The 20,759-nt window shown below is 32.4% G+C and overlaps 2 protein-coding genes across 4 annotated transcripts; both read left to right on the forward strand.

The window, feature by feature from the left end:
* Positions 1-411: 411 nt before the first annotated feature.
* Positions 412-3,968, forward strand: LOC141667719 (putative disease resistance protein At1g61300). 2 transcript variants are annotated; one of them, XM_074474322.1, is made up of 2 exons: positions 412-3,411; positions 3,755-3,968. In XM_074474322.1, exon 1 carries the CDS (start codon positions 421-423, stop codon positions 3,181-3,183), a length of 2,763 nt encoding a protein of 920 aa, XP_074330423.1. In that variant the 5' UTR covers positions 412-420; the 3' UTR covers positions 3,184-3,411; positions 3,755-3,968. The 2 variants fall into 2 exon arrangements, with proteins under 2 accessions (XP_074330423.1, XP_074330424.1); XM_074474323.1 differs by having other exon boundaries at positions 3,766-3,968.
* A 987-nt stretch (positions 3,969-4,955) lies between these two features.
* On the forward strand, positions 4,956-14,817 carry LOC141664219 (disease resistance protein At4g27190-like). Of its 2 annotated transcripts, none has more exons than XM_074470132.1 (3): positions 4,956-5,122; positions 11,840-14,358; positions 14,540-14,817. In XM_074470132.1, the coding sequence occupies exons 2-3, from the start codon at positions 11,848-11,850 to the stop codon at positions 14,555-14,557; spliced, it is 2,529 nt and encodes an 842-aa protein (XP_074326233.1). In that variant the 5' UTR covers positions 4,956-5,122; positions 11,840-11,847; the 3' UTR covers positions 14,558-14,817. The 2 variants fall into 2 exon arrangements, with proteins under 2 accessions (XP_074326233.1, XP_074326232.1); XM_074470131.1 differs by having other exon boundaries at positions 14,570-14,817.
* Positions 14,818-20,759: the final 5,942 nt, after the last annotated feature.

Consider the following 20,759-nt stretch of genomic DNA (forward strand, 5'->3'; position numbering starts at 1 on the left):
GGAAGGATTAATCAGGTGATTAATCGATAAAATCGGTGATTTTTATAACAGTGCTTATAAGTGGAGTATAAGTTAAAAAAACATCTATGTATTAAGTATTAGGAGTAACTTATAAAAGTGACTTGTAACATTTTCGTTATATTGGAAACATAATTCTAAAATATAAACTTGGACTAACCACAGCATTTATATTCTACAATAATCAGCTCCCTAATGCCTGAACACTCTGTTTTTCTTAAATGGCTTTTTCTTAACAACGTCCAAAGGTAGCTAGAATTTCAAGTAAGTTTGTTTATGTTTCTTGAAAAAAAAATATCATTGCTACTTTCTTGAAATGCTTATGTTGTCGGACTCTAGTTAATTCTCATCACCACACTTGGTGTAGGATACTAAATGGTTTTCTCTTTCTTAGTGTTGTTGATGGCTGATAGAGTCCAAGCAGTGGCAGGAACAGTCCAGGCAGTAGCTGCTGTAGTGAATGCAGGAGCCGAAGTTGCTGGAGTAATACCCAAGGGGACATTTCTCTCCCCAGAGAATGTAAAGGAAATGTACAAAGAACTAAAAGAACAAATAGACTCTTTACGGGCAAAAAAGAAGGATTGTGATGATGAAGCCGAAGAAGGTCCGATGACAATGAAGACAAGTTATGATTACAATGACTGGAATCGGAGGGTTACAGAGACTGATTTTCAGGTGACAGAATCATTGCTTTCTTATGCAACTGAGATTCAGAAGACAGAGAATTGGAATGATATACTTCCACGGATGAATCTCGGTGCAAGTATAGAAACTGACATCAGAAAGATTAAACAACTCAAGAAAGAGCTCACTAAGATGCGAAATATTCTAGTAGCTAGACCCCCAGATCAAATTGTAAAGATCTCTACTGCACCTGACATTAAAGGTTATGAAACATTGGAAAAACCAATGAACACTATTTTAAGTCTTCTTAAACTGGGAGAGGAAGTAAGAGGAATCCAAATTCATGGAATACTTGGTACTGGAAAGACAACCATAATGCAGAACTTGAATAACCATGGAGAAGTTGCTAATATGTTTCAGACAGTTATTTGGCTGAAGGTTTCATCAGATAAGCTTGATGCTATTGGTAACACAAAAAACTTTAGTGTCGAAGAGTTACAAAGAGATGTTATGCAAAGACTGAATCTGGATGTTACCATTGAAGTTAAGCAATACAAGCAACAAATTTGGGGAAAGTTAAAGAACAAAAAGTACTTGCTACTCCTAGATAATGTTAAGGAAGAACTTATGATCGATGAAATTGGATTTCCTAACAATTGGGAAAAGGGTAGCAAAATTGTTCTGACAACAAGGTTAAAAGTTGTTTGCCCGTTGACAGTAGATCACTCCATTAAGGTTGGATTACTAACTCCAAAGGAGGCCAGAAGAATGTTTACGAGTATTTTAGAACCCAGAGATTTCAGTGACAACTCATTTATCATGAAAATTATGCGTAAAGTTGTAGACTGGTGTCGTGGTCTTCCAGTTGCAATTAAGATTGTAGCAGGATACTTTAGATTGAGAGACACTGAAAGTTCCTGGAGAAATGGACTCAACACCTTAATTAGCTGGCTGGAGTATGGAGATGATAAAATAAAAGAAATGTGTAAATCTTTGAGTTTTTGTTGTGACTACTTGAATGGAGACGAAAAGGATTGCTTTTATTATGGTGCACTATATCCAGAAGAAAGTGATATATATAAAGATCGTTTGTTGGACTGTTGGATGGCAGAGAACTTTTGGGAAACTAAGGGTGAACGTGGTCGTGCATATGGTAGGTGTTTGTTGGAACGTTTTAACGATTTAAATTTGTTTGAAGAAAATGAGCGCAGATTTTGTGTTCGGATGCACAAAGTGATCCGACTTGTGGCATTACATAACTTGCAAACTGATGGGAAACGTAAATGTTTGGTTTTATCCAATGAGCAATCTTTGGATCAACAAAATTTGGAAAAATGGACAGGAAAGCATTGGATATCCATGGCTGACAATAAGAATTTGAAGACCTTTTCGGACCCTCCAGATTGTTTCCGTCCGAGGAAAAAGAGGAAAAAACACACTCCAGATTGTTCAGTCCTTTCCACTCTTTTTTTACAAGGAAATTCCAATTTGGAAAAGTTTCCTGCATTATTTTTTAAGCAAATGGGGAATCTTTGTGTTTTGGACTTGACAGACACTGGTATTGATTCTCTTCCAAAATCTCTGATGAATGTGGTCAAACTGAAAGTGCTCTATTTAAATGGATGCACTAATTTGTTAGAGCTACCTTCTGCAATCGGAAACCTTGAACTTCTTGAAGTGCTAGATATTAGTGGCAGTGGAGTTGATAATATGCCACCACAAATGCAGAGTTTAAAACATCTAAAACGTCTGCTTATGTCCAGTGATGCTTTTCGTGAAACACATATTGTCAATGCAATATCTGTCCTGACCGAGTTGCAAGAGATGTTGATCGATACAAAATCAAATAAGGAAAACTACAACTGGGGGATTCTTGACGTTGTTATGGAAAGTGTTAAGACCTTGAAACATATTACAAGTCTTAAGTTCCGGTTTCTTAATGACGAGGTTGTCGATGTCATAAAAGTGGTAGATGGTGTTACAAGAATTTATGCTCATAAAGAAGACAATCTGAAGTGTTTTATTGAGAAATATGAAGGTCTTGTAAGTAACTCGTTTCAAGTTTTCATTGGTTGCCAAATTTCACCAGATGTTAAAATCCCCAAGTGTGAAAGATTTCAAAGGTATGTTAAATATTGTAATGGAAAAGATAGAAGTCCAACAGTTCTTAACCTGCTCTCAAAGGCCGATTCGCTGGTAATAAATAACCACTATGACCTTGAACACCTATCTGAATTTGAGTTCTCAAACTCATTGGCAATCAAAGGCTGTCTACTGGAGCACTGCAACAGAATCAAATATATTGTTGGACACTATTCAATACTTTCAAAGCTGGAGCGACTGTATCTGAATGATCTACTAGAACTTGAAAGCCTGTGGGGTGGCTCCATCCATATTGATAACTTGCCAAAACTGAAAACTCTAAAGTTGAGCAGATGCCCAAAGTTATTCAAAATTATCACCCAAGATGCAGTCAAAGACATAATCCAAAATTCTCGAAATACTGGGCAGAAACCGCTTGTGTTTCCACACCTAAAGTAATACTTGTTGAAATGGATAACTTGACAAGTATATATGAAAATGAATTACTGGATTGGCCAGCTTTGAAGACAATAAGGTTCAATAAATGTCCGGCATTGCTTCATTTGCCTTTCAGTAAAGATAACGCTATTAAATTGACGTCTATCACAGCTGAAGAAACTTGGTGGGAAGCTTTGCAATGGACTAGCCATGAGGCTAAAGAGCATTTCCAGAAGCATTGTACATACGGTAAATTCTGTCAAAACAGTCCTTATGCATCAGAACATGCGTTTTCATCACATTTTAATATAGCATAAGTCTATCTTACCCTGTGCCCTAGCATGCATTGCTTCTAACCTTTCCTTTCGACCATACCCTGTGACAATTTTTTTAACCAGTTTCTTGGAAATTTTCTTAAAAGTGTAATGCACTTGAAAAATCTTGTTCTCTTTCAACAAAAATGCATGTTCCTTGACCTTTTTCTAAAATCCAAGGTACTGATTGAGTTTTTAATTTTAACAAATACTACGATAAACTGTATTAATTCAAATTTGTACCGCATTGGACACATCTAATACCCTTATGTTATTAGCTGTGTAGCAGGTAGACCGACTTCTTCTGAACATCGGGATTGATAGTGATGATGCTAAATTTGGACGTGCTAGTGTTGGGAAACAATGTCTTGGCTTTCCAATCCGTTTTTGCCACTCTTTAAAATTCATGTTTTGTAATAAGCATAATTCTGTGGTTGAAATACTTATTCATACCTTGCAACAGTTTTAATGAATTTTCTAGTTTATGTATAATCCTTTGATGAACAAGTTACTATCTCGCCACGAGTATGTCCCCAGTATCAGAAACAATCAAGTTTCCTTGATTTTGAAAAAAAGAGTAGAGTATGCTTCTGATTGATCGTCTTTAGGCTGTGATAGGTTCTTAAAATTTCGAGTCCCTTGGGTGATGTGCTGAAGATTGTTGTTAGCAATGAGATGACAGTGGGTTGGATTTCTTGCAAAAAATTGTTTTGGAAAAGGAGGTGGACAAGTGAGAAATTGCTTCATTTCACAGGGTCAATAGAATATTATAATGCAGAAAATGAAGTGGCTTCTAAGGATTCAAGCATTCTGATGTTAAAACCAAGAAATAAGCAGCAAAGACAAACCTAAACAACTTCATTCCCTAAGCAGTAAAACTACTTTAACCAATCAACAACTACCTAATCCATACTATTTCAGAGACTACTCAGGTGCTAGCCGAACTCTCTCTTAGCCGATCTCTCATTCTTCGGAAGGAATCCAAGTTTAATGGCTTAATTAACACTTATTCAAAATTATTTAAATTTGATTAAATAGTTTAAAGTGATTCTGTAATAGAATCACAGTAAACTCACACTTATTCAAACTCATTTCACAGTAGAATCAAATTTAAAATTATTTTTTTTCAAATAAAACATTTTATTATATTTAAATATAATTATTATTCTACATTAGCAACAAATTTGATGAAATTTTAGCATGAAATCAAGCTTATTTACTGTTCTCTATATAAGAGAGTCATCTCTTGAAGAAAGGTCTTAATTTTATTATCTAGACTTGTAATGATATATAACTAACCCGCACTTTGAAAAGGACGGATAAGTTGACCCTGTAATTTTAAACTGTAAATACATTTTATATATGTCATCAAAACCCTGTTAATATTCTCTTAATGTTTTTGACATAGTCAGTCAACTCCAACAAATTTATAGTAACTAAATATGTAATACTAGTTGTTGCTTGCTTTTATGTATAACAATTTTATTTAGCTTCTAAAAAATTAAGTAAACGCAACTCAATTAAATGTGCAATTGCTCTAAACGATGTATCCAATCCTCTACAATGAAACTCTAAATTCTTGCTGACAAAACCAACAGACAAGTATCAACTTTGTCTTCTGCCATAAGAGTTCCCTGCGTTATAAGGTACTTAAAATCTCTCTACTGTTTTGATCACATATATTGTAATATATTTGATACTGTGTCCATATGTAGCAACAGATCTCATAGACTACAAGTACTCAATTCTTCCATTTTATTCAAGCTGTGGTGAATCTGCTAGAGAATAACTCTTTTCGGTTATAATTGCAAGTAAACTTTTTCAATATAACAAAATTACAAAATATAAACACTTGATAATTGAGAACAAGTCATATTATATTAAAATCCTACTTTTATCTCTTCCCTCCATACTTTATTATGATATCAAGAGCTAAGGTTTGATCCAGAATAGATTGATTAAGAGTCGATCGGTGTAGCTAGCATATGTTGGGTTTAAAACATGTGTTTTGATTATTATTTTTTTCTCGTCTTCTTCTTAAAATCATTTTTTTCTTCGAATTGTTTGGATTTGTATACGATAAAAAAATTGATTTTGGTTGAATTTTTTTTTTCTGCTAGTTTTGATTGTGACTCTCATACAACTTTTCTGTTGGTTTTGGCTGGAATTCTTATACAATTTTTTTTGCTGGTTTTGGTTGGGTCTCTAATACACACTTTCGATCTTGCTTTGAGACATTAGCTCCTTGATAATATTGTTTTTTTCTATTTCTTTCTCTTCTTCATTTTCTTTTCTCGTGTTGATGATGGGGTAGCCCTAGGCACATCTGTATACTTCTCGATTTTTTTTTATCTGGTGCTTTGGGTACATTGGCCTTTCACAAGATTGGTGTAGGTTATTTGGTGCTCTAGGCACATTGGTTTAGTATATTTAGTGATATAGGCAAGTTGCCCATACGAGGGATTGTTTAGTTTATTTGGTACTCTAGGCACATTGGTGCTCTAGACACATTGGTTTAGTATATCTAGTACTCTAGGCATATTTCTTTTATTATTTTTGGTTATTGGTTATAAACCTTTTTTAGTTTATTATGTTTAGCTGGCGATAAACCTTTCTAACAACCACGAGATTCATATGGCACTTGAACACCGCCAAAAATACTTTCGGCATAAAGAAATCCGATAAATCTTTAGTCGCCACTGAAAAAACTTCCCACATCCCGTGACATTACCCCCACAAGATCCAACTCCGAACACTTGCATCTGATATCACTTGTTGAGTTACCAATCAGGGACAAACGTTGGCGTAGCGGAATAATACTTGAAAAAACACTAAATTTTACCATCACAACTTACAAACTTTAACACGATATATATTTAAAGTAAATAAGAAGTAAATTTGTTGGCCAAGTAAAATTACTTTTTTTTCTTTTGTTTATATTGATACATACATATTTTATGTATGTATTCAATATATCTCCCTTGAAAAAGACCTAACTAATTCACTATCAAAGGGGAACCTAATTTAAAAAAGATATATATTTAATCAGGAAGATACTATTTAGAATATAGATATCCGAATAAGTAAAACGTTGTCCAATAATTAGGGTGATCCAACTGTTTAAACACTATAAAACATAATAACAAAAAAGCTAATCTATGATATATATAATACAATAACAAGGGTTTAGTATATATATAATTTGGACACATTGTTTTAGTATATCTAGTGCTCTAGGCACATTTCATTTATTATTTTTAGTCATTGGCTATAAACCTTTTTTAGTTTATTATGTTTACTTGGCAATAAACCTTTCTGACCACTACGAAATTTATATGGTGCTTGAACACTGTCAAAAATATTTTCGACATAAAGAAATCCCATAAATCATTAGTCGCCACTGAAGAAAACTTCCCACATCGCATAACTGCATGACATTACCCCCACAAGCTCCAACTCCGAACACTTGCATGTGATATCACTTGTTGAGATTACAAATTAGGGACAAACGTTGACGTAGCGGACTAGTACTTGAAAGAACACTAGGTATTACCAGCACAACTTACAAACTTTAACACGATATATGATTAAAGTAAATAAGAAATAATGTCCATGTATTAATTTTAAGGATAATAATTAAAGTAAATAAGAAGTAATATTATATTTATAAAAAAGTGCCCTGTTCAAAATCTAAAAAAGTGTCCTACTAATCTTTTTTTATAAAAATTACATGAAATAATAAAAAACAAAAGTTTATAATTAAAAAATAATAATTAAAGTACAAAAAGTAACTTTATTATATAATCAAAATTAACTAAAAACAGTTATACCTGTATATTTTAAGATGTTATGCTATATTTTAGAAATTAAATATTTATTTTAAAGAAATAAGGTATACATGTGACTTATGATATATTATTTTATAAAAAGTAGGATATAATATTGACAAACAAAACAATTCTCAAATAAAACTAATTTATAATCCCTCCGTCCCACTAGTTTCTTAACTTTTCAAATTGAAAGTTCGACACGCATTTTAAGGCTTTTATTTAGTATAGTTCTATAACTTATTTTTAAAATTTTCTTTTTATGAATGAAAGTTCAAACATTAAATTTTTGTTCAAAACAAGAAAATCTTAAAAATTAGTTATGGAACTATACTAAATAAGAGTCTTAAAATGCGTGTCGAACTCTTCATTTCAAATGTTAAGAACCTACCGGGACGGAGGGAGTACATAAACTTGTAATTTAGATCAGGTCAACCCATTATTTAATTTATTTTATATTAAAGTGACTTGTTTCATATAATTTATACATTAAATATTATATACATTAAAATGAATATATTTAAGATGAATAATATACCTGAAATTTGAATCATTATTTGAATGACATAATAATTTATATATTGTCACTAATAAAAAATAAGTATATATAATTATATTAATCAGTTTACCTCGTCAAACGAGAGCATTGATGGTGATTTAAAATGTAATTTTTGTTTTTAAATAATTTTTATATTAGTAATTTTAGAATTAATGCGACTTATCCAAGATAATAATTTAAAATTATTTAAATGTATAATATTTTTCAATTATTTTTCATTTACAAATTTTTAACATTAAAAAATTATTTTTTACTACTTTAGTAGACATATATATACACCTGTATATAGAAAAAAATGTGCCCTGACCGTCATATTTGAGGGTCATGTGCAGTGGCACTACTCGCACACCCTCGGGTACGACTCTGCTTGTTTCTAGCTAATATGGATTCATCTCACCTTCTCTCTTTTTTTTTCTTTTTTTTCCACTCCTCGTTTTATCTCTTAAAAAATTTGACATTTACTAACTTATATACCATGCATGCACGGTTTCGTTTTTATGTCGATAACTATTATGTGAACTTTTGCCTGCACGGGTTAGCTCAGTTGGTTAAAGAGGGGATAACTATCCTCTGGGTCACAGATTCGAATTCCACGGGAGAATTTATGATTATGCATCCTAAGTCAAAGTCTATCGCTTAAATGCGATTTATCTTGGTTCACGTGGTTTACAGGCTATTGTGTAAACCCGTAGGGTTTACTTAGTGCGCACCCAAATGATAGCTGCGGGTTATCTACGATAAAAAAAAATTATGTGAACTTTTGATATTTTTAATTTATTAATTATATCCTTATACATAAAAATGTTATATAATTTTAGTATTATAGTAAACTAATTTAATTTTAGATTTATTTATCTTACTTATATTATAAATTGAAAAAAAATTAATATGAAATTTGAATTTATCTGTCTTGCTTATAATATAATTTGAAAAAAAATGATGGAATTCGTAAATTTACTTCTAAATTAAACTGGTATCCTTATTAATGTAGAATTATTTTTAGCTATCTCCTTCTATGCTCATACAAACTCTTTTAAAATAATAAATCTTCATTTCAGGTAATAAGTTTTTTTTAATAAGATATAACCTTGATCGTTTATTTTTTTAAATTCATATTAAAAATTGAGATCATTTTGGCCTTATACCATCAAAATTTTGGATAAAAACTCATTTACGCTTATTATATATAGTGTTCTAAAATTCAGATTACTCGGCTGAGTACTCGGGGGAGTAATTAAACTCAGCCCTATTTTCAATCCAGGTTTGATACACTCGGTCATAACTTGGTCTTTTACTTGACTCAGGTCAAACTCAGGCAAAACTCAGATTACTGGGGAAAAAAATTAATTTTAGAGTAATTTTTTTGAAAAAATAAGTAATTATCCAAAAAAATACAAAGTGAATACTAGTTTCCAAAGAGCAAATACAACTTTTAAGCATTTTAAGTGTTGAAATTATGATAAAAAACTAGCCAATTTTTTTTAAAAAATCAATTATGTTGCATATCATTTAATACGTACGAAAATTGAATGGTAATAATTTAATTTTTTTAGTTTTATATCGAGTTTAATTTGAAATACTCGAAAATATAATTAATTATGTTGTATATCATTTATAAAATATTTTAAGTTAAATAACTATCGAAACTAAAATTTTGTATTTTAGCCTACCCAAGTTTATAACTGAATACTTTTTTCGAATACTTTCAGAATAAATAAAGTATTCATTACTTTACAATTTCGGCGCCGAGTCTAATCGAGTACCGATTTTTAAATTTTTTAAAATATAAGGGTGTAATGTCTTAAATATTTGTTGACATGCCCTAGACGACACTTGTTTAAACATGAGAGACCCACCTTAAAAGTTTAGCATATGGGCCAAAAGTTTGGCACCAAATAATTAAGGATTCAAATGTGTTGTTGGGTTGACCAGAGTTGTTCGCGAACAAACTCGAACTTATCTCGTTAAGGCTCGGTTCGGCTCAGTTGATTAAGGGCTCAAAAATGTGTTTATTATGAAAACAAGCTTGAGCCGAGCTTTTGGCATATTCGGCTCGAGTTCCGCTCGAACTCGGCTCAGTTCGGCTCGATTTTTTTTTAAAATATTTTATATATTGGATTATTATGAATAATATTCAGATTTTTTATAAATATTTCTCAATTATTGAACCGTATGAATGTAAAGATATATATTTTAGTAATTCAATTTTTTTAAATAAAAATAATTTATTTATATGATAATTTAATAATTAACAAGTGATTTGACTACTTATAACTAATATTTATTCCTAAATTGGTGTTTCAATTTTTTTGAAATTATTTATGAATGATTCAATCATGCGGATGTCAAGATCTATATATTTGAGTGATATAATAAAAATTTTAGAAAAAATAAATATATTTGGTTTTCAATTGTAACAGTCAACCAGTAGTTTGACAAGTACCTCTTACTACTGTTTAATCCCATATTGATATTTCGGTTTTTTTAAAAATATTTATGGATGATTCAACCGTACGGATGTCAAGATATATATATTTTAGTGATATAACAAAATATTTAGAAAATATTAAATTTATTTTATTTGTTATTTTAATAATCAACTAATGGTTTGAATAGTACTTCTAAGTAGTGTTCATACCCATATTTATGTTTTGATTTAAAAAAAATATTTATGAATCATCTAACCGTACGAATGTCAAGATCTAAATATTTTAGTGATATAATAAAAAATTACAGAAAAAATGTATTTGGTTTGCTATTTTAACAGTCAACCTAGTTTGACCAGTACTTCTTACTTTTATTTAGTCCCATATTAATGTTTCGATTTCTTAAAAGTATTTATGAATTAACCAACCGTACGAACGTCCCGTTCCATATATTTTAGTGATGTAATAAAACTTTTTTAAAAAATAAATGTATTTTGGTTTGCTATTTTAACAGTCAACCTAGTTTGACCAATAGTTCTAACTAGTGTTTAGTCTCATATTGATGTTTTGATTTTTTTTAAAAATATTTATGAATGATTCCACCATATGGATGCCAAATTTCTATATTTTTTAGTGATAAGACAAAATTTTTTAGTAAAAAATAAATGTATTTGATTTGTTATTTGAACAGTTAACTGGTGGTTTGACTAGAAATTTTTACTCTAGCTCGGCTCGGCTCGACTCGACTCGTTTTGATGGAGAAAACTTGTATTCGGCTCGTGTTTGGCTCGGTTCAACTCAACTCAGTTGTGTTCGATAAAATCTCGTGTTCGGCTTGTTAGTTAATGAGATCGAGCTCGAACACGATTTTTTGTTCGTTAAGAAAGCTCGGCTCAGCTCGGTTCGTCAGAAAAAAATTTTAATTCGACTCGGTTCGATCAAAACTCGCGTGGCTCGATTCATGAAAATTTCTAGGGTTGACATCCAATAGTCAACCGAAATAATATAAATTTGTAATCAATTGAACACATAAACTCAAGTAAACCGCAATCAATGAGACCAAAAATAAAACCAAAACCGAATTTCATATACAAATCCACAAACCGTATCCAAATTTTATATGAAATCTAAATCAAAACCAAAATTAAAACGGAATTCGAATTTAAATTGTATCTAAATCGAACCACCAAATTATATCCAAATCCAATGTTGAAAAAATAGAACTCCGATGCGTCACCAAGAAGGGAAAACCATTTTTAAGAATCAAACAAAAAATATGAGAGAGTGCCAAGATCTTTCGATGCAAATCTTAGAGCAAGTTACTTAACAAAGTTGTCTAAGAAGTCAGTAGAAGGACCTACTAAAACAATCTCATCAATGTAAACAATTAGATGAATAAGGAAGCATTCACAAATGAAACCCTTGTGATATCCAAAAGAGTAAGGTGCAAAGAATTGGATACATAGAGGGAGTATAATTTATATGAACATATGCTTTTGTGATGCTTCTGTATGTGTAGAAGGGAAACTGACGTTTTTCTCTCATTTTTAGACGTCTCGATGGCTCTTGCTGTCATTGCAACTGCATTTAGTGGTTTGCAAGCAGTGGCCAATTTAGCTCAAGCACGAGCCCAACTTTATGGACCGATACCTCAGGAGCAAGATAATGTACTTAAAAAACCTGATCGTGTCCTAAAGGTCTCTGCACCGAACATTAATGGTTTGAAAACATTGGAAGAGCCCCTGGAGGAAACTTGTTCTTTTCTTACACAGGCATGGAACGTCAAAGGAATTGAAATTCATGGAAAACTGGGTACTGGGAAGACAACCATAATGCAGAACTTGAACAACCACGAACTAGTTGCTAAAATTTATGATATAGTTATTTGGCTGAATGTTTCATCAGATGGACCTGATACGATTAATGAGGGGGGGAATTTCAGCATCGAAAAATTACAAAAGGATGTTATGAATAGGCTGAATCTTGATCTTGCAATTCCAGTTGATCAGTACAGGAACCAAATAAAGAAAACATTGCAGAACACCAAGTATTTGCTACTTCTTGACAATGTCAAAGCTGCTTTAAGTTTAGATGAAATTGGATTTCCTGAGAACTGGGAAGAAAAACGTAGCAAAGTTGTATTTACCACAAGATTCAAAGGTGTTTGGCGCTCCATGACAGATCGCTCTGTTGAAGTTAATTTACTAAAAATGAACGAGGCCAGAACAGTGTTTTCTAATATTTTGAAAAGTAGTGGTAGTTCCATCGAGATGAACTACATTAATCAAGCAGTAAAGCACTGTGGGCTTCTTGTTGGTGCAATCAAGATTGTAGCAGATTATTTGAAATTTGAAAGTGATGAACGAACTTTGAAAGATAAACTCGAGGCGCTTATAACCTGGCCTAGAGATGGAGATAATATGATCACAGATATTAGTAGAACTATAGGTTTCTGTTGTAAGGATTTGACGATTGAACAAAGGGGTTGTTTTTATTACGGTGCACTCTATCCAGAAGAAGGTAAAATATATAAAGATCATTTGTTGGACTGTTGGATGGCCGAAAATAATTTTGTTGAAACCAAGGCTCATTGGCGCAATTTGTTGAAGCATCTAAATGACAGGAATTTGTTTGAGGAAGATGAGTGCAAAAAATATGTTAGGATGCACAAATTGTTCCGACTTTTGGCATTGTATAACTTACAAACCGATGGGAGGCATATATGTTTGGTACCATCTCCAGAAGTATCTTCGAACCAACAAGATAAAGATAGCTGGGAAGGAAAACACTGGATTTCCTTGGCTGACAATAATAATTTAAAGCCTTTTTTAGACAGTCCAGGCTGTTCAAAGCTTTCCACTCTTTTCTTGCAGGGAAATTCAAAATTTACAAAATTTCCCGACTCGTTCTTCAACAAAATTGGAAGTCTTTGTGTTCTGGATTTGATGGGCACTAGTATTGAGTCGCTTCCAGATTCTTTGGAAATGTCGAAAGAGCTGGCAGTTCTCTATCTGAATGAATGCGCTAAATTGTTGAATCTTCCTTCTGTATTAGAAAAGCTTGCACTTCTTCGAGTGCTGGATATCAGTGGCAGTGGATTTAAGGAGGTGCCTCAACAAATCAAGAAATTAAAGAATTTAAAGCGTTTAGTTGTATCCAGCAGTGCAATAAGTGGAACAAAAAATATGTCAGAAGTACTTTCTGAGCTGATAGAATTGCAAGAGATCTTGATTGATACAAAATCCAAAAAGGAAACTTTTGACTGGAAAATTATCAACGGTGTTACGAAAAGTGTTAAAACCTTGACGAGTCTTCGTTTGCGGTTTGTAAATGACGAGGTTGTGGATATTTGGGAAGTGGAAAATGGTGTCCGGAAGTTCTTTGGTTACCAGATTTTGATTGATGCTGAGTTGGATATTTTATTTCAAAGGTATGTTGAGTATTACAGCGGTGGAGAACCGAGTTCAACAGTTGTTAAATTACTTTCGATGTCAGATGCAATAGTAATAGCTAAAGGGGACGACCTCGAATCTCTACAGAAGTTTTTCTTTTCAAACTTCTCTGCAATTCTAGTGGAGGATTGTAAGAAAATCAAATATATTTTTGGTCCTGTAGCGATACTGTCAAACTTGAAGAAACTGTATCTGAATGAAATGGAAGAACTTGAAAGTGTGACATCCGGCAAGTTCTCTCTTGCGAATTTTCGGGAACTGGAAACTCTAAAGTTGAGCAGATGTTTACAGTTAATCAATCTTATCACTGCAGATGCTGTGGTAGACAAAGAAGAAATGTTAAGCGGTATTGGACATGAATATGTGGTGTTTCCAAAGCTAAAGAAACTGGTACTTGTCGATATGCCAAAACTTGAAAGCATCTGGAAAGATCATTTATTAGAGTTCCCAGCTTTGACTGAAGTTGAGATAAGTAATTGTCCTGCAATGAAGCATTTTCCTATTAGCCATAGAAATTCCAACGACCTGAAAATCATTACAACAGAAAGAACTTGGTGGACAGCTTTACAGTGGGAGGACAATGCGGCTAAAAATCATTTCAACAGTATCTATTGTTCGGTAATGTTCTTCTAATTCAATTTCTTGCATTAGATTCGGTAATGTTTTTCTCAATTAAATTTCATGCACAGTCTCGTATACGGAAATGAGTATTTTGGATATAAGAATAACAATGGTCAAACTTTGTTTTAGGCTTATACGTTTTTCGTCAAATCTAATACCCTTGTTTTCATGTTTCTAGAGTCTAACAGGTAGATGAATTCTGTGCCAGATTTGCACTGATGGTAATTATGCTCAGCGGAAATGACTGGTGCTGGAAGACGATGTTTTTTCTGCTCTGTTATGTTTCTTATTGTGTAAACTCTGTTCTATTATGCTGATCACACTATAGCGTGTTTGTTTCAGTAATCGTGTGTCAAACATTAATGTGTGAAGAGTAATGCTAGAGACACAAAAGAAAATTACAAAAAATTGTCACAAAATGACATGACGGGTGATGTGACACAATGAAAAAATTCAATTGGTCCTATTAATGTAGTTAGGGGTCCATTTATATTTAGTTAACCAACATGTGATATGTGACATTTGTAACTATTTTAATAACTCATTTTGTAGCTCTAGCATTTTCCATCAAATATTAGTGTCAAACATATTGTATGAACTTTGTGATTATGTATAATTGTTTGATGAATAAGTTAACTGCCAGTAAGAGTAATTTTATATTCGCCTGTTATGAAATTAAAGCAATCTTCTTATAATTTCCAACTGTTCAATTCAAAAATCTTGTTTCCCCATCATTTTTTTCTCTCTAACCAGCAGACAGTTTGCATTTAGTTTTTTCTTATACCTGAACTCTTCCGCAATATCAATACAGAGTAAAAACAAAATTTGAATTAACCCCACAACATCTCTGTTAACAATTGCTGACTTTAGAACGTGAACCAACTTCAATTTCTTTAAACTCTTTAATCGAAACACCAAAAGCCACTTATTTAATAGACGGATTCCACACACTCCCATCTCCCAATGGATACAAAACATACTCTCCATAATTATCAATTATTTTCACCCTACTCAAGCTAGCAGTGTCAATCGCGAGATCTTCACTCACGGTAGAAACAATTAATAGGTTATTCCAAACAACTTTATTTGGTGGGACATTAATTAGTAGAGACAATTTGATTTCACCAATCATCTCTCTCAAATGAAAGTTATCGTGATATTGACAATCTATCACAATATCAAAAATTTGAGGACTCACCTTGCACAATGTCTGAGTAAATTTTGATGCTGCAAATCATCCACCAATTTATAAGTGTCCAATGATAGATTGTGCATGTCTTCAACATGTACATAATCATCGTCCTCATCTCTGTACATATCAAAACTGTCTTTATAATTTTCTTCTCCATCCTCATCCTTGCCGTGTTCTTTAATCACATCAATTTCATTACAATCTGTAGACAAATAATTTTCAGAACCCAGTGTCTCACATACTTCTCCAACTATCTCTATATTCAATAGATTATCCTCTTTTGATTGGGGACATTCATCAAACACATTATCTTCAAGTCTATAAGATTATACCATATCATCCCCATATTTGCAATCCAAAAAGCTACCGTGTTTTAGTTGAGGATAAACATCAAACACATTATAAACATTATCAGGTTTATAATATGGAACTGTATCATTCATCTATTTACGCTCTTTATGAATATTATACTCATACTTTTCTGGTAAAAACTTCTCAATCATCAAAGGTCTCATTCGTCGCCATATTTTGATCGGTTCCTTTCTTTGCCTCTTCCTCTCCATAACCAGCTTAACCACCAAATCGCAGCACTACTAATTAACCTGATAGCCACCATATTTACCTGCTTACTCTCAGAAATACTCATAACATTAAAAAATTTATCAACATCAATATGCCTATTGAGAAACTCATCAACTCCAAGAGATTTATAAAGTAATGGTATATCAGCTTGTACAATATCATTGAGCCAATTACACATATTTAACGACAAGCCAAAATTCTTACCAACATGTTATTTTCCGCCTCGAGGGACTCGATTCCGATCTTCTCTTTCCCCACTACTTTGTTGGTTAAAGTTTTCATTTTGTTCACCAATATAGTCTTCTTGTCTGTCAAAGTCTTGAGAGTCGCGGTAAAAGCTGACATAACCTCTGGAAGCTCTTTCTTAGTTACAGGTTTTTCTATATTGAATCAATTAATGAATAGACAGGATATAGCCTTTCTTGTTGCCAACTAACTCAACACGGAAGCGTAGGAAAAACAAACGCTAATCCTCGCAAGGATTCTTACACAAGAAATCCTTTAAAACCTTCAATCCATAAGGCCAACCTTGAATCCACAAGGATTTTCTTGAATCCACAAGAAAAAATAAAGATAAAACTCTTAGAGTTTAATTTCAATAAAATATTGTTCATATGTTATACTTTAAGATTGTTTATATAGGGATAGAAAACCCTAAAATGAAATAAACCAAATCATAATTAAAAATAAATAATTCTTATAAAAGAGCGTGATCATGCAGTATTTAGCATGATCATGCAGATTCTCTAACACTCCAAAGAATGCTACTGGTCATTTGGCATGATCCTGCAATCCGTCAGCGTGATCATGCCTTCGTTTTGGTCAGTAACGTGATCATGCAATCCTTTTGTTTGTCTCTTTTTTCCGATTCACCACACCATCGCTTAGTACCAAAATCCTCCTATATCATTTTTTTCTATAAATAACACTCATCCATAGTCATTTTATTGGTTTAATTAAGCAAATCTATAACAATTTCTATTTTAGATTGAATTTGTTCCAGTAAACAAGACTTTAATATCATTGTCTATGCCTTAACCATGCCGTATTACTCCCTCTCGTTGGAACATTATCATTTATAAAAGTCTCTATATGACCAATGTAACTCATTTTTCTTTTCATTAAATGGTTGGTACAGTGCAAGCTGCAGTACTTGCATGAGAGGATGTTTATGGAGTATTATCCACAGACACATTTCTCTTCACAGAGATTGTTAATGAGTTCTATGTAAAATCTAAAGGAATAATATAATTCTGCACAGGAAAGAAAGAAGGATTGCGATGATAAAGGTGAAAAAGAGACGATGACAATGAAGACAAGTTATGAGTATAATGACTGGGATTTGAGGATCATCAACATTTATTTTCATGTGACAGAAGCCTTACATTCTTATGAGACTAAATTTTAAATGATAGACAGTTGGATATGTATGCTCACTGAAATGAGAAACATTTTTGTAGCTAAACAAGCCGATCATGTTGCAAATATCTCTGATGCACCTGACATTAAAGGTTTTGAAACATTGAAAAATCCAATGAACACTATATTAAGTCTTCTTAACTGGGAAAAAAATGTTAGAGGAATTCAAATCCATGAAATACTTGGTACATGGAGAAAAACCATAATATAAAATTACTTGAACTGTTGGGCTTAAACCCAATACGGTACTACAAAATTATTTGAACTGTTGGGCTTAAACCTAATACCGTAGTATGGGTCTTGGTGATACAAGACGTAATTGGGCTGAGTAATAATTATATGGATTGACAATAATTATATATGGCATTTCTTATTCACAAAGTCATGTAATTATGTACCAAGAACCGAAGGCTTGTATAATAAGTATGGTAAGACTTGTATAACAAGTATAATATGTCTTGGTGGGGAAGTTTGGGGTGACTATATATACATAATCATATTATCTTTTATTGTATGCTTGAGTACTGTACGACTTAGTGTCGGGTGAGTGAATAACCATTTGGTGAGATTTGTTGTATTACTGATAATTATTTCGATTAAAAATAGAAGTTGGGACGTAGGTTTTCCGCGTCATATATGTTGTGTGTGTTAGTGTATGTGCCCTAAAGATAACACTATTATGTTTATGTTATGAGACATTTGGATTATTAATTATGTTTTTATGGATTATTCTTTAAAAAATTTATTATATCTTTATTTTCTGTGATATAAGGTTAGATTAATAAATGTCCTTGGAATATGATATGTAAATCCATATCTCTAAGTACATGACTTAGAAATGAGATTATGAAAGTAGTATTGATATTCCTAAAGGTCCCTAGTCAAGTATTATTGTTAAGGGACATTAATAATACATTAAGACTAGTGTGTTTGTCGATTGATGATCACATCTCATTGATCATAGGTATGGTGATACTAAAGTCAAAACACATGAACATGTATTAGATAAATGGTGCTGGGTTGACCCGTTGTGAGATACTACATATTTATAGTGTCATAAGTTAATCTCACAGTGATAATGATGTATTGGTCCTTAGACCTGAAGTCATTATATTTCTATACGAGAATTAATACAAAATATCAAGGTTAAAAGGATTATATTACATGGATTATTTGTCGCAAAAGGTTTAATCGAATCACCAATTTATTATTATTACTTGGGTAGCAATGATGTATTACTAGATGCCGCTCATTATTTATAATTTTATTATTGGATAATAAAATTATTGCCAACATAATAATAACCTATAAGGTCACACACAAAGAACACTTGAAGGAGAATTTATTTAAATGAAATATGAATTCAAATTTGTTTATGATATTAATTAAGTTGGACTTAATTAATTAAAAAACAAGAAATATGATTTCATTAGAATTCGAATTATATTTAAATATTCATTAATTATGACTTAATTAGTTATTTAAATTAGAATTCAAAGTTTAAATAAAATAAATGTCCAATCAGATTATGGGCTAAAAAGCCTGTTTATGTACTCTATAATTACATCTCTTTATAAGATGGTTAACCTAATGTTATTTTGGAAAAACCCTAGCTTTTTTAGAAAGAGAGAGATAGAGAGAAACAGCCTTGAGTGCTAGTACATCGTTCCTCCTTCGAAGATCAAGTGTTCGTGTGGATACCGATAGAGACGTAAATCGTACAAACGAGATACGTGGTGATTCAATGTTAGACCTCCATTATTCATTAATTGTTAAAGCTTCATTTAAGGTAAACATCTAATCTCCGAGTTAAATGTCTTATTTCGCATGGATCCTACATTCGGGTTTCGTTTTCATATTAATTTTTGATTTTTCTGCTGTGTTTGTGCTATGAACCCCAACAGATTGAATCTCGAATATATGCGTGTGTATTTCTCCTCAAGTGGTATCAAGAGTCGAGTTTGTGATGAATTGGGTTGGAGGAGAATTCGAGAATCAATTAGCATGGCGGAGCACGATGATGGATTTGATGACAAGAAGCCTAGTTACGTGGGAAAAGCAAATATTATGTCCGGTTTGGCGGTTGACTTGCACCGTGGATTAAGTCATTCGGATTCGAGATGGAAGAAGATGGAAGGGATCATCGTAATTGTTTCATTGGATTGATCAACCAAGTGAATTTTTGGGTGATGTTGTTGTTGTTTTTAAAGAGGTCGAATGATTGTGAAAGCAAAGATCGGGTGAATGTATGATGAAAGGAGAATTCATGATTGATGCACGTGATTTTGTAGATGAATATGCCGTTATGATGTAGAACGGTATTTAGGAGGTCACTATACAGGTTTTAGTGATTATCAAAAGTTGGAAGAATGAGATGAATGGATTCTTATTTGAGGGGATGCATTGGTGGATTGATGTTGATGTCTTAATGGAGACTGTTAATTCGGTTATGAAACCGAATTGGGTCAAATGGGATGATTATTGGGCATAAATCCAATACAGTAGTATGGGCCTTGGTGATACAAGACATAACTGGGTTGGGTAATAATTATTTATGTTGACAATTATTATATATGGTATGTCTTATTCACAAAGTCATGTAATTAGGTAAAAGGAAGGCTTGTATATCAAGTATGCTAAGACTTGTACAACAAATGTGGCATCTCTTGGTGGCTAAGTTTGGGTTGGCTATATATACATAGTTATATTAAAATTTATTGTAAGCTTGATTATTGTATGGCTTAAGTATCATCTGAGTGAATCACAGTTTGGTGAGATTGATCATATAATGGATCATTGTTTGAAATAATAATACAAGTTGGGACGTGGATTTTTCGCGTCATATATTTTGTGTGTATTTTACATTGGTTGTTTGGATCTCGTATATTTATGAGTGTTTCCCTAACATGAATAACCATGAAGAAGTTGTTAATATATTTTAGATAGTTCTCTGGGTGAAGACTTCATCAGATAAGCTTGATGTGATTGGTTATAAGTAAAACTTTAGCGTTAAAAAATTACAAAGGGATGTCATGCAAAGACCTAGTATTGATGATGCTACTGCAGTTAACCAATACAAGCAAAAAATTTGGGGAAAAATTAAGGACAAAAAGTACATGCTACTTCTCGGTAATGTCAAAGAAGATCGCTGTATAGGTGAAATTGGATTTCCTTACAATTGGGAAAGAGGTAGCAAATTTATTTG

Source organism: Apium graveolens, chromosome 6 (genome assembly GCF_009905375.1).
Source record: "Apium graveolens cultivar Ventura chromosome 6, ASM990537v1, whole genome shotgun sequence".
NCBI lineage: Eukaryota > Viridiplantae > Streptophyta > Magnoliopsida > Apiales > Apiaceae > Apium > Apium graveolens.